Raw genomic sequence first — 20,188 nt, forward strand, 5'->3', positions numbered from 1 at the left:
GAGTATTTATTTTGTTCTTCTACTTCTTCCTCTCATAACTTTGCTGCTGTGAAAAGGGAATTTCTCCATTGTGAGACTATTAAAGGTTTTCTTATTTTATCTTATCTGATCGTACTCCTGGAGCTACGATAAAGGAAATGCCAATGTGTTTCTCGGAGGCGGTCATGAACGCCTCTCGAGTTGACCGGAAGAAAAGAAGGGAAGGAGACAGACAAAGACGCACTTGTATTTGTTGAAAAAATGAGAGCTGTGGTTGTGGTTTTATTATTTTTTTAAATGCAGACTTTATTAATGGTTTTCACAGTCTGAACAAATACAGCTACTGTACGTCTTTGTCCGTCTCCGTTGCTTCTCTTCCGTTCCACTCGAGAGGCATTCATGGCCGCCTCCAAAAAATGTAAATTAATTATTACTTCAATGAAACCACGAAGAAAATCAAGTGAGGAAGTCACAGAATAAATTCTGTAGGGGAATATTTTCAAAAATTTTCAATTTTTTGGCCACGACATTCATCAAGGAGAAGACTCGGTGCTTGGTGGTTGCGCCTTCTCGGCAGCATGGGTATACCAGCACTGTTTTTGACTGGGAGGAATGTCGGCGCCATTTGACTGTCGTTGCTGGACAGTCCCGCGGCGCTTGTGTCGTGCGCCTGTAATGGGCAGCATTTTTCACAGCCTCGCTTTGTTCAGCGGACAGATCGGTGCTGTTGAACGGTCTGCGACTGGATGGATGTAAGTCTTGAGGAGCCGACGATGAGAAGAAAGGAGTGTCAGCGCAGAGCGCCGATGCGTATGTGGAACTGGGAGTCGCGGCTTGGAATTGAAGCGGATTACGTGGGACAGGAGAAGTGAACTAATCTCTTTTCGTCAATGGACGCTACAGCTTTGTTGTTTGCTTTCAAAACTTAGCTTGTAGCAGACGTGTGCACATTTTTCAGCATGACGTCTCTGATCCACTGGTGAAAGGACACTTTGATCCTCTCCTCTCTCATCTATAACTACTTCAGACAACAAAGTGTATACAGAATAGTGGTGACGATTGCACGACTGTCTGTGTCCTATGTGTTGTGTTATTTTTGTTATTTTGACTTCAAAATGGCGCCGCGAGAGTGGCTGCCTTTCCAGCAGCTCCTATATTTTGTTGTTCTACTTCTTCCTTTCATAACTTTGCTGCTGTGAATTGGGAATTTCTCCATTGCGAGACTAATAAAGGTTTTCTTATCTTATATAGAATTTATTTTGTAGGGAATATAGAATTTATTTTGTGATTTCCTCGCTTGATTTTCTGTTTTGACGCCTTATTTTCAATTTTCGTAGTTTCATGTAAGTACAGTAATAGTTAATTTACATTTTTCAGAGGCGGTCATGAACGCCTCTCAAGTTGAACAGACGCCTCTCGAGTTGAATGGAAGGAGCGCAACGCCATCTAGTGGAGGCATTGTAGATTGCACCTTTTGATGCGAAGCGTCTAAAGCAGGGGTACCCAAACTTTTTGGATCGAAGATCTACTTTTCGATCAACTAACCTCCCGGGATCTACCCTAACCGGCACGCGCGCACACACACACACGCACGCTGTGATGAGAAACAGCCTGAAACTGAGAGCATGCGACGCACTTTTGCAGCCTGTTAACTATCGTAGCTCACACATACCGTTCTAAAGTGCTTCCCTGGGCCCTCCTAGATTCCTATTCTTTGCCCGTGCCCTCGATGAATTGTACACGAAGCAAACTCTGAATGAGAATAATGACGATAAAAGATAGAGCGCAACAGTTCTGATCACAAGCTGCAATTGCAGACTGCTGAGAGCTAACAACTTCCGGTGACGTAATCACGCGCCACCGTAAATTCAAGATTTACCTGCTTTATTTTATTTTTTAAAATATTTTTGGGGTGAAAATGAGACTGATAAGATGATTAGGGTGCAGTGTACATTAACACAAAAAATATATTACTAACATGTACAAAGACACACAAATGGTTGTTTGTTTTTTTTCTCCTCGACACTCCTCGGATATACTTGGGACCTGGATCAGGATCGACCTAATGGGCACCCCTGGTCTAAAGTATGAAAAAAAATTACAAAGTAGCCATTCATTGAAGGTGCGCCTCATAATCCAGTGCGTCTTTTCGTGCGGAAAATACGGTCATTATTATTCATGCATTTTCCACCAATTCAGTTCAGTAATACAGTAACGACAACAACAATAAAGTATGGCAAGGAGTGGTAGGATGGGGCTCAGTACGCTGTTGTCTGTGGCCTGGTTGAAAAGAAATTGTCAATTTTGTGAAACAATTGGAATGGAAAATGAAGATGACAAAGCGAGCGCACAGTTAAGAATAAGTCTAGGATGTTCAATCCATGGATAAATGTTAGATGCAAACAAAAAACATCAATGAATAATTTGCTGACCTCATCCGGAGATTCTTCATTGAGGAAAAGCATGCTTCTGGTCATGTAGTTCTTTGGCATGGAGCACTTGTGTTTTTTGGATATTTTAGCCCCAAAGTTGTCATATTCGACATCCACTGGGTTGGGAGAAGCAGATGTGCAGGATGGGGCGACATCCCTACTCTCTTCCTTAAATGCATTTATGTGACAATCTTGATAATTACTTTCTTCATCGCAAGAAGCCTCGACAGCGTCTGCATTTGCTCTTGATATTGAATAGTTAGCAAGTGAGCTCACACAATCTTCTGCACTACGGCGTGGATACGACTCACAGGACCTTACGCGGGCAAGTCTTTTGGATCTGTTGCCATACACGGACTTGCAACACAAATGTTCATCCGCTCCGATCTCAGTTAGGTCTGATACGGGTACGCTGATATTTCCATGTGGTGGAGTGGGACCAGGTGGGTTGTTGGAGTCAGGGACAGAGCAGGAGCGATTCAGCACTCCTTTCGTCCTGTTGAATCTCCTCTGTGCTTTCACCCTCACTGGGGAACTATTGTGAGAACGGCAGTCCTGCTCATCTCCTGAGCCCCTGCAGTATCTGTCAGCATTATCTGCATCCTCAGCCCAGAGGGAGGAGTCCCAACCCACGCATACCTGTAATATTTCAGGTGCTTTTACATTCAGCAGAAAATTGAAAGCGGCAAAAGTCAAACATCACGGTAACATTTCAATTCTGGATGCTGCCGAACAACGAACACATCACAGCAGTGGTTCTTAACCTGGGTTTGGTGAATCAGTCTCAGGGGTTCGACGGAGCCTCTGCCATTGAGGTTAAGACACGCCCGACTCAAGATGTCAATTCGTTATGACACGCCCGGTTGGCCATCGCTGGCTGCAGATGATCACCTTACATCGCTTGCCCAATCAGTGCTGCGGGAAATTTAGTTCGCTTCGTAGTCAACGTGTGACTGTCGTGATAGTACGTCATACAATTTAAAAAACCTATACTTATGCCATGCAATTTTATTAACTTTTTTCTGTTTTCAATAAATAAAGCGGTTCGGAAAATGAATGAATGAATGAGTGTTTTTAATAAATGTGTTTTTTAATGTCTTGAATTTATTATTTAAAAAAAATCATATTTTTATTTTTCACTAAAGAAGGGTTCGGTGAATGTGCATATGAACCGGTTGGGTTCAGTACCTCTAACAAGGTTAAGAACCACTGCATTACAGCTAAAAATCAATAGGAAAAAAAGAGCATCTCTTGTGACTTAAAACGTGAAGATTACAAAGTCACGGGAATCATTTGACATTGTATCACCCCATAATCGAAAATTCGCATCAGGTCCCTTGGATTTTATCTACACCAACCAGTGTATGGTGCAATCAACTGGCATTAAAAGAAAAGTTAGGCACTGAGCAATGACTTCATTTGGTAGACCTGCGCAACCTAATAAGAACCAACACAATGATTGTATCACAAATATGAAGGACTTTACAAAGTATGACACCTCTCACAATGATATAGTGCACCACTAAAATTTGGAAATTCTCCAGTTTGACCGCATTCAGGAAAGTTATCTAACTTTTAAAATCAAGTTTTTTTGTTTTTTTGTTTGAACAGTGTAATACAAAAAGTACTTCATCAATTCCCACAAAACATTGTGGATGTTGGGGAACAGACTAAGAAAGGGCATATTTACAAAAACCTGACAAGTTCATTTGGACATCTACAAAGGCGGGCAATTGGCTAACAATCCCAATGTGTGCCTTTGGTGGAGGTCTGTGCTTTTCAGAATGTAATTCCGCTGTACTTTTCATCGTGTAGGTGTGAGGTGTTTACTTTGTAACTCCACTTTTAACATCTATGGCTCCCAACAAATAGTCATAAATAATTAAGACAACTATTGTCATTGTATAGACAGATTGTTGATGTAATTTCGTATTTTCATCGTTACTTGGTAGATCGTTAACATGGTAACTATATTTTCCCTTTGGAAATAGATCTAACCATTTTTTTTTAGCAATTTAAAAGCTGTTTTGACAGTAATTCCATCGAAGCTATAGCCTTGGATTGTTTATGTAAACAAATACAATAACCAACCTGTTGTCTGGAAAGACCATTTGCCTTGAAAGCAGTGTTCACAGTAAAGTCTTTGCTCATATCATAGGAACTCTGTCTTTTGGATTTTGAGTGGTGCCAAATTGCCTCACCGCTCTCTTGTCCATCTGTGGAAAAATATGGAGAGGCATGGGTCAAGTCAGAAATCATGACAGAGATCAAATGTTGACACAACGAGCAAGAGATGACGGAATGACCTTGGAAATTTGATATTGATTCAATGGAGAGCACACGCCGGCCAACGGAAGACAATTTACGACACACAGCCACAGACGAGGTGTGGGGCAGCCGTGTTTGAGCCTGAAAGAGGATGTCCTGGGGTATTGCCATAAAAGATTGAACATAAAAACAAAACAAAAATAAACATTGAAGGCACAATGAACATGTGCAGATACTTGTCTTTAGCATACTGACTCATTTAGACATTTAACAAGATAAGGGAATAAAATATATTGACTATAAAATTATACGACTAATCTAGTCCACAATATGCAGAATATCACATGCCCAAACCTGGAAAACGGGTGGGAGGGCTTCCTGTGTATTCAAGAAAACAGGTTGATGACATGATTGTATGAAGCAGAAACTGCAGAAATAAATAATTAAATACAATTTGACCGAGGGAAGGAAATAAACAACGGAGATAATGCGGTTGCACAAGTGTGCATGCCCTCTTATAACTGGGGATGCTCCTGGGTTCAGAATCAACCGATCACATCCATCCATTTATTTTCTGATCCGCATATCCTCACAAGGGTCGCGGGGTGTGCTGGAGCCCATTCTAGCTGTCTGTGGGCAGGAGGTGGGGCACACCCTGAACTGAATTGGTTGCCAGCCAATCGCAGGGCACACATAGACGAACAACCATTTGAGCTCACACTCACACGTAGAGACAATTTAGAGTGTTTCATCAACCTGCCACGCATGTTTTTGGAATGTGGGAGGAAACCGGAGTACCCGGAGAAAACCCACGCAAGCACGAGGAGAACATGCAAACTCCACACAGGAAGTCTGGAGCCGGAATCGAACCCTGCACATCTGCACTGTGAAGCCGACTCGCTAACCAGTCGACACCAGCCCGCCCTCCGATAGAAGTGTTCAGACTTTATCCTGTCGGTGTTCTTTTTTCCCTTTTATTGGCCCAAACTCCTTTGATTTGTCAAAATAATATTTTAGATACCGGTAGATGTATAACATACTAATGTATACTATAAAAATATTTATTTTGAAAAATATGTTTTCCTGGTTAAGAACACTGAACCTGTATGAGTGGTCTATCCTCTGGTTTCTTCTCCTGCATTTTCTCCAACAGCTTTTGAGTTTCTTCACCCAGCTCAGCTTCCAGTTCTGGTTCGATCACAAAAGTCAATGCAGCCGACAGAGTTGAGCCCAGAGAAAAAACATGGCCCTGGATACCAGCACAAAGAAGAACTTAGAATTCAGGTGCCTTATGAATACTTTCAGTTCGGAAGGTATGTTTGTCATCTGTTTTTTTTTTTAATACCGGTACTTTTTTTTTGTTTGTTTTTTTTTTACTTCTGGTTTCAAAATGTTTTTTTACTCATACATAGTTTCAGACAGTGAAGCTTTTTCAACCTTTATTAGCTGTGTTAAAGTGTAATATATCTATCAAACAGCTGCAGACGAAGATTCCATGTAAATATTAAGCCATTACTTATATATGAAGTTAACTAAATAAATCTCTCTTTCAAATGAATAATGACATTTTATGAGGCCGAGGGTGTGACTTTAAAAGGACACCAAATTTACTAACACCTGCCTGAAATATTGGGAAACCCCCCCCCCCCCCCCCCCCCACAGCAATGGTATTAGACTGGATTTAAAACGTTATATCCACTGCTGATCCAAGTGCCCAATTACGGTAAAAATGTACTATGTCTTTATCCAACTTTTTTTAGAAACATGGTTTTGGTCTATTTAAGATATGCATTCAAAGTGACATATCCATGATAACCACTAATAAGACTACCGGTATATAAGAGACTAATAAGAGTCTAAACTGTCAACACAGAATTCAATACAAAAAAGAAAGAATAATATAGCATCGATATAAATAATAATACTGCATATACTGTTGTTTTTAAAAGCAAAATTGACAGTAAAAAATACAAAATAAAAAAAAGGCTAAGTAGACCATAAGTTGGACCATGCTGTATATAACAAGCCTCGGTTATTCAATATCGCTCACCTCAAATGTGCTCCCTGTGCTATCAAACTCTGGAGGCACAAATAAACCCTCAGGATCATCTAAAGGACAGAAACACAAAAAACTATCATGATAGTTATCAGAGATGGAGACTCTACCCTCGTTTGCCGATCCGTCCTTCGTCCGCGACCTGAGCACCTTTCCGTCATCGTCCCTCCGTCCTGATCTATGAAATAATCGTCCTCCCTCCCCATCTGTCCTCATCATTTTTAAAGCGCTTCCGTCTTTACATTTCATCGGTCCGCCTGAAAAAAAAAGCATCCGTGCATGACGCAGAGGGTGAGAGGCAAATGGCAGAGGTTTCATTATTAATAAATGTTATTTAAAGCTCATTAGCTGGCTTGTATGGAGATGTACTGTAGGTTCGAATTTCACCTCTAACACCATGTAGAGAGAGACAGAGAGAGAGAGAGAGCAAGAGAGAGAGAGAGAGAGAGACTTGCTTGGAAACTTTACTGTGTAGTTTTACTTGTGCACCTTTCCCAGCCACACTTTCCCCTTCCTCTTGACACTCTCTTCATGTACTTTGATACAGCGCTCTGTGTGCATTCAACTAACATGAAAGTTTCCCTTTTTGACACAAATTATTGAAATAAATGGACTTTTCCTCAATATTTTTATTTTCTGGCACCCACCTGTGTATATGCGTGTTGTTGCCATAGACTCACCGCTGAGTTGTTCCATAAAGCAAACATTCCCATGTGCATTGAAGGCCAGAGTGTCTGGGGTGATGCACAAAGTGTGGAAGAGGTGGGAGGGTCGAATGCTCTGCAGAGCCAGGACACACTCCGCACACACTGCCCACACGTCCTCCTCAGACAGACAGCTGTCTCGCAAAGTCAGGATGTCTGCCAGAGACACATTCTCCTGGAGACAAACGCTTATAGTTATGTACATATAAGCAAACACAAGCCTCTATGTGAAAGAATGGTCACACATAAGTTCCACTACCGGTGTTTTTCGAAATACTGAAAATTCCGTATTGTAGTTTCAGATGTAGTTGGTACTGCTAAAACCACAATAGTAAATTATATATATATATATTATTTTTTTTCCCCCAAGATGGCGCGCGAGTAGGCAGCCTTCGGCAAGTGCTTTTCAAGAGCCTTGCTTTTTTGTTCTTTTTTGGTGTTTTTGTCTTTTGTTTTGTCACATGTTGTTTGTTGTTTCATCGTCTGGACCTGATATGGACTGTTTTCAGCGTTTTTTGGCCACGACATTCGTCAAAGGAGAAGTATCTGTGCTTGGTGGTTGCGCCTTCTCGGCAGCACGCCTGTACCAGCACAGATTTTGATTGGGAGGAATGTCGGCGCCATTGACTGTCGGTGCTGGACAGACCTGGGGCGCTTGTGTTTTTTGCGCCTGTAATGGGCAGCATTTTTCACAACCCCATTTTGTTCAGTGGATATGTCGGCACTGTGGGACAGTCGGCATTGGTGCGGCTGGATGGATGGCTGCTGAAGTTGAGGATGAGGAGAGAGGAGCGTTGGCGCAGAGCGCCGATGCGTATTTGGAACTGAGAGTCGCCGCTTGGAATTGAAATGGATTTCCATGGGACAGGAGAAGTGAACCAATCTCTTTTTTCGTCAATGGATGCTACAGCTTCTTGTTGACTTTGAAACTTAGTTTGTACGTGTGCACGTTTTGAGCATGACGTCTCTGATCCACTGGTTAAAGGACACTTTGATTCTCTCCTCTTTCATCTCAAACTGCTTCAAACAACAAAGCGTGTGACGGAAAAGTGGTTAGGACTGCACGACTGTCCGTGTTTTATGTTATGTGTTGTGTTTATTATTTTACTTTATGTCAACTGTTTTGTTAAGCGCTTTGTTACAGCTGCCGCTGTTGTGAAAGCGCTATATAAATCAACATGTATTGTATTGTAAATATCAGTGTTAACCAAAATTGAACTTTTTTTTTCCTAGCCATTATCTGCAACCCAAATAGAGCCATGAAAGTAATGACAATCATCGCCCCCCCCCCCAAAAAAAACCCTGACTTTTACGAATAAAGTGAATTCTAAAGGCTTTTCACTACAAGCACAACTTTTATATCCCATGTGACTTTTCTAAGATCCATGCATTTTCGATACCACTTGTCCTCAAGTAGCATTGCAGGTAAACTGCAGCCAATGCAGGCTGATACAAGGCAATAGGAGGGGAATGCCCTGGACTGGTCGACAGTTAAATTGCAGTGTAAACATTTCGTATTGCAAGTGAGAATAAGATTATATTAGGATGAAGCCATTGAAGGCAGCATAGTGGTGGTTCGTTTGGCTGCCACACAATTAAGAGTTCTCAAACTAAAATTCTCAGTTCAGACTTGCCCGTTTGGAGTTTTCATTCTCCCGGTATCTTTTCATGGGTTTCTTCCAGGTTAGTTCAGCTTTTTTTCCCACCCCACAGTACAAAAAAAATACAAATGAGATGAATTGAAGATTATATTTGCTCCTGTGTTTGATTGTGCGTGTGAAGATTTATATATGCATGCGCTTTGACTACCTGCTGACCAGTCCATAGTCCTCCTCGACTCTTGCAAAAGGTCAACTACAGTAAAATGACAAAAACGTTTCCAGATCACCAATGCCCCTAGTGAGGACAGCGGTGCAGAAAAAGAATGGCTGGTGCAACCATTAAATTCATTGTAACAATAAGTATTTCTTGAACACAACCCACTGTCGTGATGCTACAAGCAGAAAATACCGAATTTTATTCAATAGCAAGGCCATTTGGCACAATGTTCACGACATCCTCCACACGTAGACGACACCATGAAGTGATTCTACACACCCCCACAGTAATGTGAGTCATCTGTGAGCTGCAAATGGCCTCCGTTTTCATGGCTAGCATGTTCAATATAGAATTAACCGTACTAATGTGCCCCCCCCCACCTGTGTCCACCCCCACTTCACTGTTTAAGGGTGTGTGTATGGTAAAGGTAATGGAAGCATCACCACACTTGTCACATCCTCCTACTGGTTTATGTATTGGCTCGAATTCTTTATTATCCATCCAGCCATAACCCAAGCTAATCTTATTCTACAGATGATAATAATATAATATGTATCTCAATGTATGTTCAGTTGTCACTGAATGGGCTCCATTAAAAGTGACTTTCAAAGGTATGAAGAAGTGTGGCTCAGTTTTGCATTTAGAACTCTGTATTCATGTGCTCTGACAAGATGATCGGGCACAAAAATCTATAAATACACATTTTCCCTTGAGTATAATACAAAGAAAGCCAGAAGTCCTATACGCTGTCCCACATAAGTTTTGCTTTGAGTCGAGCATGCTGGGGAGAGTGCTCATGGTCTTTCTTCTGTGTGAGCTTCTGAGATAAACAGCGAGAGATACGGCAGAACTCACAGATGGTGTGTGATTTTGCTGTGTAATTGTGTTAGTGGGAGTTTTTGTGGATGGTGGGTGTTATATTTGGCAACTGGGCTTGAAACAATCAATTGAGTCAAACAACCAAATTTAACTGGTCACCTGCAATTCTTTCAATTAAGATGAAAAGCTCAGCTAAAATGTTATCCATCAAATTCCTCAACTATCAATAGTTTCGATATGCCCCTTGCCCAGACAACAAATGACACTCAACTGAAAATGTTGAGGCTTCACTACACCTAACACACGTTTGCGTGTATATATAAACAACAATAACTGATATTGTGTAGCACACCACTGTTTTGAAATCCTCAAAGATTTGCAAGGGAGGTGCAAGAAACGAAAAAGCTGAGGTTAACCTGACAACCAATGCGCAAGCCTCACCACTGGGCGAGTTGTTGTTGACACAGTATTATCGACAGACAATGATAACTACGTGATCAGCGAGATAATTATTGAATGACGTTTTATCGGAAATTCACTATTGAGATGACCGTAGTTCAAACTACATAATGTTTGTCTTTTTATTGTGCAACCCCACCTTAGGGCTTGTAATTCATGTCATGCTAATATGAATTTGTTCTGTCCGCAGAGACTAAACCACCTGTAAACTGCATATGCATTGTGCAATCATGTGCAATTTTTGCTCCACTATGCTTCTCATTCCTAGTTTGATTTACGACGACGTACCTCATCTTCGAGCAGGGGAGGCAGATGGTCCATTTCATAGTATGCGTCTTTCCATGAAGTCTCCATTGCAGCAACTTTAGTTCTACCGAGTGAGGGTTTTCCTGTCACAGACAACGGCGACCGCAGTCATGCTTAACCCCGAGCAGCACCCAGTTCGGTCCAGCAGCTGATGGTGGCCACACAGGTCAAAAACAACCAATACGCGGAAAAATGCTCAGTGTTAGGCTTGTATTGAGAACATATTACTGCAGTGACAGTCAAGCTAACCCCACTTTGGTCGGTCTCTCTCTCTCTCTCTCTCTCTCTCTCTCTCTCTCTCTCTCTCTCTCTCTCTCTCTCTCTCTCTCTCTCTCTCTCTCTCTCTCTCTCTCTCTCTCAGATACACACGTACACACGCGCGCGCGCAAGAACGCTTACCGCACGCACGCACGCACGCACCCACGCGAGCAACAAACGTACTCGCATGCACATTCGTGCGCACACTCCCACATCTATCTATCTATCTATCTGATTGAATGGATTTGCTGGCATTCTGCTCATATTTATACCATTTACAATTTATTTGCATTTCTAAGGCACTCAGGTTTGATTGGACCTTCCATTTTGATATGTTTAATTTACTTTATATACTTTTGTATATTCATGTTTATCTGTTAATATATTGTATTTATTTTATTATTTATTTCTGTGTCGATTGTCATAGAGTTGCATTCATCCACACATCCATGTTCTTTGATGATTATCTTTAGTATTCGTTGATGGTGGTCGTCTGGTTATCACGTTCGCCTCACAGTACAGAAGTCATGGGTTCGATTTCAGCCCCGGCCTTTCCTGTGTGGAGTTTGCAATCTCTCCCCTTGCCTGCGTGGGTTTTTTTCTGGGTACTCTGCTTTCCTCCCACATCCCAAGAACATGCACAATAGGTTAATTGGTCACTCTAAAATTGTCCTGAGGTGTGATTGTGAGTGTGGATGGTTGTTTGTTTGTATGTGTATTGCGATTGGCTGGTAACCAGTTCAGGGTGTACCCCCCCCCCCCCCCCACCTACTGCTCAAAATCAGCTGGGATAGGTGATCTGGAGCCTATTCAGATGATTTTGAGAGGCATTATACAATACATAGAGCTATAGTTATTGGTTGCCAGACAATTGGTGCTCAAATGGAAACAAACAACCACTCTAAAGATCAATCATCAACTGAAGACAATTAAGAGTAAAGTGTAGAGTACCTGAAAAATATATGCAATTGAGGGGGAAATGCAAACTCCATACAGGAAGGCGGGAGCTAGAATTCGGACCCCCAACCTTAGAAATGTGAGCAGGGATATTCAAGGAGGAGGTTTGATCCCGGGCATCCACTTGGAGTGCAACCACAGCAACCCCTGAGGAAATAATTGTATTATTTTTCTGGGTCATCAAAAACAGGTGGTGCAAATCATTATCTTTACCTGATGGCCTGAGGAAGATATACCCCCCAAGCACTCCAAAAGTTATTTTAATTCATACAAAATTGGTATTTATGCATAATACTAAATTTCATTTTCACATCATGACATTGCTATTGACAATCATTTGATTGTTGTCAATTTCAAATGAATAGCCCTGTGACAAATCACAATGACAATATTTTTATTTTAAATCATGTAAATAGCATCGTAACACCTATGGTTTAGGGGCATCTTCTCCCCAAAGCCATATTTTACAGTTTCACATATTGAAAAAAAAAAGATAATTGGTATTTTTCTTCAGACTGATTCACCACCCTCCACAAAAGACGATTGAAAACAAGTTTGTGTGTGCAGCTCCTTCATTTGCTCACTTCAATTGGGTTTTGCTGCTTTCAATCAAGAAGTCAGTCAGAACACCCCCTTGACACGTGCTCCTCTTCTTTTCTACTAGTCACGGTCACCCTAAACACAGGACATGGACTGTGCGTAAGGCCTCATCTTCCATGGGGGGCACGTTTTGTGTGAGGAGAATTCACCCACAATGGATGTGGATATGTGCAATGCATGTTGATATGCGCACCAATTACACATTAGCACTCCCATGAAGTGGCCAAATTAGCACCATTTGCTTCTGGAAATAGAGAGGCAATTGCTGTGTCCAAATTCGTAGGCTGCGTCCTCCAAATTAGTCGGCCACAGCCACCACATGAAATAACTTCCATGTCCTCCCCTTCTAGCCTTCAGATCTGGCCTAGCTGTGGTTAACTGTAGATATAAAATCCCATTCCCGCCAGTTGAAACAAAAATAAATCTCCAGCTTGTACAGTATACACTACCTCCCAGAGAGATCTCATGTACACTCATTGTCTTGTGTCACACCATTTGCTATTTCTGTGCGCTAATCTGTCGAAGGTTGTTATTCACTGACATGATCATGTTGCTTGTAATATGTGTTACATTGTTTTCCTGGATAATACCTGCAGACTTATCATTTGTATCATGGTTATTTCCATTACAGAACTGCAAATTTGTTTTATAGTGGATGTATTCCCCTATAGTTTGAGTTGGTTTTCTACTTTTCTTTCCCCAAAGCAGCTTCTGAGCATCCAATCAGTTTTTGCACAGTGGAAAATAGAAAATCCGATACTGGCTGTTTTTCTGATCTCTGGTTTTCCCCAAAATTGTTAAATTGCACATTTTCATTGAGGTCGTGTAAGCCACACATGTATAATCATTATGATGTATAAACAGCATCTTGCTATGCCACACCTGTAGTATTGATAGATTATTTTGGAAAAGGAGAAGTGCTCACTTATTCAGATTAGATTTGTGAACAGTATTGGCGAGAAATGAGAAAGGCAGATGAAAAAATGGAGAAATAAAGCGTTACATTTATATTTTTGTTCAATATTATAAAAAAATGGTTGTTTGTTTTTTGGTGATTACTATTTGGATGGCCACTCACCCATATTAATTAACAATTGTGTGATGCAATTTGTTGTCTGGGTATGTATCAGCTGAGAGATGCTGGCTGTACAGTATTGAGTCAGATGCTCGAGCGAGGGAGGGGGAACCTTTGATTTGTTGACTGTTCATCGTGGCATGTTGCGATAATAGGAAAATAATGTTTCTACAGCAGCCCGGTCATTAATATGATCAATTTCCTGTATATCTCTCTACTGACTTATGACTTGAGAAACAAGCGGCGTATCTGATGCTATTGGCTTTCTGGAATTTAATCAGACAGCTTTTTATCTTTAAATTGATTAATGTGGAATTGCTGAATCACTTACACAGCTGCAGAACATACACAGATGCACAGAAAATAAAACACTATCTAGAACTGATTTTACTTCTTAGACTGCCGGACACTTCCCTTTTACACACTTTCTATGTATGCCATTCTGCAGACATATTTGACATGCTGTTTCGTGGATATGATGTAGGCCTACTTATGCACACATATCTTCTGACATACAAAGTATTACACACAAACACACACAACATTTGTGAGGGAATATATATATATATATATTGTACCTAGGTTGCAGTCATTCAACAAAATAAACAATAACAAATAACCACGCAAACTTACCTTGGTATCAGAGTATGAATAATATTGGCCTTAACTTTATAAATCATACTGTACATCAAAGAAAAAAAACCACTCACACTTATTACTAATTCCAGAAGGAAAACATCAATGAAAAAAGCTCTTTGACAATAAATGTGTGTCATTGTGTTGATTGTTATTCTCCTACTTTGCCATCAAAGAGGGGAACAACGGCTTTGCGTATTGTAACCTTGTAGGCAGCAGTATGATAGGAATCAAAGCAGGTGACCACTACTGTAGTCAGTAGTTGGTCAATTGTGTTTCCTTTTGAAAATGTAATGAGCACACAAGGTGGTGTCTGTCATGTCTGTTCGAATGGATGGCTTTTCATGACGGAGCAATCCGTTTTAGTCTTTTACATTCTATTACCAATTTCACCACAGGACGGCGGTAGTGTATAGAGAAAACGCTGAATATTATTGCATACACACTGACGGTCAGCTTTTGCTCAGAGTGTAATGTAACTTTGTGAATTTTGATTCCTGTAGTACTACTTTATTACGGACGATTTTCTTTTCTTTTTTCTTTTTATTTTTTTTACTGACATAAATTGACAACACTCTTTATTAACAATGACATACTGTACCATATCATTCGCGGCTGTTCTGCTTTTTTCTACTGAAGGAGGAGGTGGGGTGCTTGGCTGTTGTGTTAAGCGACTGTTGTGGCAGCCTCTGAGCCAGGGCTAAGAGGCTGCTCCAACTGGCTTGTTTCAATAAAAACCATCACATGATTCTGTGCTTCTTTGCAGTTGTACAAGGTTGCGTCACCAATGGGGAAAGCTATAAATAACAAAGACAGGCCGTGGGGGAGGGAAGGATGATATGGTGGATCACAGTCAAACACTAACATTACAGATTGGCAGTTATTGCCTGTCTCCGAATCCAGCGCATAGTGTTCATGTAAATTAAACAGTGCAGTAATATTCACGTAGTATTTGGTATGCATCACAACACTCCCAAAGGACTGAATGCATGAGGAAATTTGACAGCACACGGCTGTGACAAGTTATAGCAAATATTTTCATCTGGCGATGAAAAAAGCTCCTTCACACCAACGCCTGTGTGAGTTCTTTACTTGGCATTACATATAGGGATAGTTGAGCGGTGGTGACTTGTGAAAAAAAAGTGATATATAATAGTAGTTTTGATTATGTAAACTGAGTGAGGGCAAATCTTCACAAATCCCCTCGGAGCACAACGGAAGCTACTTTTTTCCCTTTTCCCCTTCTGCAGCCAGTAACTGTACTGTTGACACTGTCACCGATATTATTCCTTCTCCCTACTGCAATACCTCTATTGTATTTGTCTCTGTCGAGACAGACAATCGTCCTGGACTGATGAGCATCATGTCTGTTGGAGGTTTCTTGCTCAGTGGGAATCTTTCCAGCTTGTGTAGTCTCATGTGAGAAGCAAGGTTGCAGAGATGCTCCATTATGTAAAGTACCTTGAGTAACTTCAGCGGTGAATTGTAAAATTGTAAAAAAGAAAAAAATATATACTGTATACATACAATCTAATACAGTATATATGTAATACAGTATATATATGCAGCCCGGTGGTCCAGTGGTTAGCGCATCGACCTCACAGTGCAGAGGTACCGGGTTCAATTCCAGCTCCGGCCTCCCTGTGTGCAGTTTGCATGTTCTCCCCGGGCCCGTGTGGGTTTTCTCCGGGTACTCTGGTTTCCTCCCACATTCCAATAACATGCATGGCAGGCTTTGAACACTCTAAATTGTCCCTAGGTGTGAGTGTGAGCGTGGATGGTTGTTCGTCTGTGTGTGTCCTGCGATTGGGTGTCCTCCGCCTACTGCCCGGAGACGGCTGGGATGGGCTCCAGCTCCCCCCGTGACCCTTGTGAGGATAAAGCGGATCGGAAAATGGATCGATGGATGGATATATATCCATATATATATTTATTTATCAGTTGGATCTACACGTGAGAAATGCAAAAATAAAAATAGCTTTTGACTCAGCATGAGATGGCATTGTTTTAGTGTTTTATTTTGTTTACAGTTTTTATGTTATTAATTTGATTGCTTGAACTTGTTGTTTTAATATGTCGGTTTTATTTTGTGCACAGCACTTTATATGCATCTATGGTTGTTTTTAAAGTACTCTCTAAATGAAGTTGAGTTGAGTTGTTGATTGGTCAGCATCCAGCATCCTTTTCATTTTAAGTCTGTTATTTCTGTTTTGAAATCATTTCACCATTAGTCTACAGTGTTTTAGCTCTCTTATGTTCATAGGTTTACTATTTTTTAATTGTTTAATATATTCTAGTGATAATTAATGGTTCTCAGTGTTTTCTTGGAAGGGAGTCGTCTGCACCTGGAGCTGTGGTCGCCTATGGCCATGGTCTTGCCATGAGTCCCTGGTTGCTGGGTGTGTCAGCGCCCGCTGCGCCGCTGTACTGCAGACTCAGTGACAGTGGCCTGAGATAGGGTCGTGCAGACAGCTGAGTGAGTTGATCTTTTCTCACCTGCATGCTCCATACCCAACCTCAGGTCCCTGCATGTTTACATATCTGTGTTTGCTTCTTGTAGGCAAGTGGGGGTGCATGTGTGGAAGGGGGTTGATTGATGTGAAGTACTTTAATTACCATAACTGAAGTGGCTGATCTCAAGAAGTCCTATCAGTGGCTAGAGAGGCCTGGCCTGAAGGACAGCACAGAGGCACTCATCCTGGCTGCTCAGGAGCAGACCCTGAGCACCAGAGCCATTGAGGCCCAGATATACCAGACAAGACCCAAGGTGTAGGTTGTGCAAAGAGCACCTGAGACCATCCGAACACATAGCTGCAGGGTGTAAGATGCTGGCAGGGAAAGCCTACATGGAACGCCATAGGCTGGCATAGTCTACTGAAACATCTGTGCGGAGTATGGACTGGAAACCCCAAGGTCAAAATGGGAAACACCTCCGAAGGTGGTGGAAAATGACCGAGCGAAGATCCTGTGGGACTTCCAGATACAGACTGACAAGATGGTCATGGCGAACCAACCGGATATCGTAATCATAGATAAAGGGCAGAGGAAAGCCGTTGTAGTGGATGTAGCGGTCCCAAGTGATGGAAACACCAGAAAGAAGGAACGCGAGAAACTAGAGAAACACCAAGGGCTCAGAGAGGAGCTGGAGAGAGCCTGGAACGTAAAGGTGACAGTCATGCCTGTGGTGGTCGGAGCACTCGGGGCAGTGACCCCCAAACTAGATGAATGGTTGCAACAGATCCCGGGAACAACATCGGACATCTCAGTCCAGAAATGTGCAGTGCTGGGAACAGCAAGGATACTGCGCAGAACCCTCAAGCTTCCTGGCCTCTGGTAGAGGACCCGAGCCGAATGGGGGACGGACACCAGGGGTGGTGTCCAGGTGAGAATTTTTTTTTATTTAAATAGTTGCCAGCCAATTGGAGGACAAACAAAGACGAACAACCATTTGCACTCACACTCACAAATTGGGACAATTTAGAGTGTTCCATTATCCTACCATGCATGTTTTTGAAATGTGAACATGCAAACTCCACACAGGAAGGCCAGAGCCTATATTAAGCAAGTCTATTATTTAAAAAGGCTTGCCCATCTCTTCCCGTCTTCTTTTCCTCTTTGATCTCGGCACCTTCCCCTGTGTTTGTGTGTGTGTGTGTGTGTGTGTGTGTGCGCGTGTGCGCGCGTGCGTGTATTTCCCCACCTCCTAAGACTTAACCACCCCTTTCAATACCTACAACCCTTTCTCGCCTCTCTCTCAGCCCGCACTTGAGTCAAGACGATGTTATTTCAGTCAAGGACAGCATTAGCATGACGATCACAGCCTCCTAGCACAAGTCATAACGGGGAGGAGCATTTGTTATCGGCGGGATGGGAGAAAAACGTGTGGAGGGAAAAGCGGGATCAAGGCAGCCAATCACAATAGAACTGGGATAGCATGGCCGACAATAATATAAAAAACAGACATCATTCATCATTAACAGGAAAAATGCATTTGTGGGCAATTGCTAACACTTGAAGCGGTCTTTCTCCTCTCTGACAATTAAGGACAAAAAAGCACTCCCCACAAAGAGACTGCTCCATCATATGTGGACATCTGCAGTGCCTACATTGTGGTGTGAATGCCTCAGTGAAAGTAGAGAGCAAATGTGTGCGAAGTCCTGCTTGTTATTCCTCATCTGATTACTCATGCATGCCCACAGGCGTAATACATTGTCTTCGCCTAACAACACAGGCACTTTCCTACTTTGGCCTCTCCCAGCTCAGGCTCATATTTACAAGCCTGTTTCATATTGGGAGAAATTAAACTATAAGTAACAGTATGACAAAGACACATCTTTGCAACCATAAACAGCTTTTTCCAGCTAGATTTTCTTTTCTTTACCGTAAACTTGAATACAGAGAAATAGTGCAGTGTCTGACAAATTCTCAGATTTGTCAGACACTGAACCGCCTTCAGGCAAACCAGGGCTATACATCTATTCATGCATCAGCTTCTATGTTATTTGTTCTCAATAGGGTGGAGGCCAGAGGCGAGGTACACCCTGTAACGTTTACCAACCAATTGTAAGGAAGATACAAACCATCAACCATTCACACACTAATTCACACCCATGGGCAATTTAGAGACCTCTAATTAACCTAACATGCATGTTTTTGAAATGTGTGTGTGTCTGGGGGAGGACTATGCAAGTACAAAGACAACATGCAAACTTTGCACAGGACGGCCTGAGGCAAAATTCAAACCTGGGAACTGTTGACAGAGACATGCTAACCGATACGTCTCAGTGCTTACTGCCTGAGAGCTACACATTTAGAATAAAAGACAACTGGAAAGATGCGAAGTCATGACAAATGTTAATTACTCACAGCGGCATGTGATTTTTGTACCTGTTATATTAGGTCAGTCTTCACATAAAAAGTACACATAGCTAGCCAGGAACAAGTAAAGTACATTTCAATAAGAAAGAAAGAAAACAAATTCTCAATTAAAAAAATAATAAACATGCTGCACTGAAGCATTTTGAGTTCTTTTTTTTTTTTTGGCCCACTATTCCTTGCGGAAGACTTCTAAATCTGTCCGATTGCAAGGGAACCTCTTGTGTAGTGGTTCTTCCCATAGATTTCCATTTATTCTGAACCTTTTCTCGGCCAGGAACGGTGAGCGGATTTTTTTCTCTTCTGGGGCTAAGGTGGGGCTTGAAGTGGATTGCAGTATCCGTGCAATATTATGAGTGCGGGTGTTCAGAGAGGTAGAGTACGCTCCCATTAATTTCCGAACACAGCCAACACTGGTGCACCGTGTCCCCGGTTGGAAAGCCTAGTGTCATTTTTTGGTGCAATCTGAATAGACAAACGACAAATATGAGCAACATTTTAAGTTTCTATTGGTTCACAGTGAACCAATGCGCACTCAGAGCTTATTTCGAAATGTGCTCCTAATAGGTAAGTAACTGAAAGACTCAACCTGCCCCTCCCTGCACTCACAAACACACAGCGGGTGCAGCTGCAGCACAAACACGGAAACAGGAATTGCACTGGAACAGAATGGCTACTTCTGAATCCAAAAAAAAAATCTATCTTTTTAAACTTACCGGTAAATAACTAAACAACTTGCTTTGTCTGCGCTGAAGGGGCGGGGCGAGACAGATTTCTGACTAGGTTGACCCCTTCCCTCTGTGTGGTGCTGTGCATAGTCATGGCCATTAGAGAACTGCAATTTATACCTTTATTTTGACTTCTTTCATTGACTGTGTTCTTGGTCATTTGGTTTTCAGATTTCTTTAACTTATAAACAGATTCCTGAAAAGCATTTTTATTTGGA

At 41.8% G+C, this 20,188-nt stretch overlaps 1 protein-coding gene across 1 annotated transcript in view; it reads right to left on the minus strand.

The window, feature by feature from the left end:
• LOC147199439 (kinase non-catalytic C-lobe domain-containing protein 1-like) overlaps window positions 1–11,053 on the minus strand; it is a 19,622-nt gene extending 8,569 nt beyond the window's left edge. Inside the window, exons 1-7 of the mRNA XM_086122531.1 lie at window positions 10,824–11,053; window positions 7,416–7,614; window positions 6,730–6,788; window positions 5,782–5,928; window positions 4,718–4,835; window positions 4,503–4,627; window positions 2,412–3,050 (exon numbers count right to left, since the gene is read on the minus strand). Coding sequence (XP_085978657.1) covers window positions 2,412–3,050; window positions 4,503–4,627; window positions 4,718–4,835; window positions 5,782–5,928; window positions 6,730–6,788; window positions 7,416–7,614; window positions 10,824–10,889 — 1,353 coding nt within the window. The 5' untranslated portion in view covers window positions 10,890–11,053. The remainder of the gene's footprint in view (window positions 1–2,411; window positions 3,051–4,502; window positions 4,628–4,717; window positions 4,836–5,781; window positions 5,929–6,729; window positions 6,789–7,415; window positions 7,615–10,823) is intronic.
• Window positions 11,054–20,188: the final 9,135 nt, after the last annotated feature.

This window comes from Hippocampus guttulatus, chromosome 10, assembly GCF_054856545.1.
Source record: "Hippocampus guttulatus isolate MCC_2025c chromosome 10, RoL_Hgut_1.0, whole genome shotgun sequence".
Lineage (NCBI taxonomy): Eukaryota > Metazoa > Chordata > Actinopteri > Syngnathiformes > Syngnathidae > Hippocampus > Hippocampus guttulatus.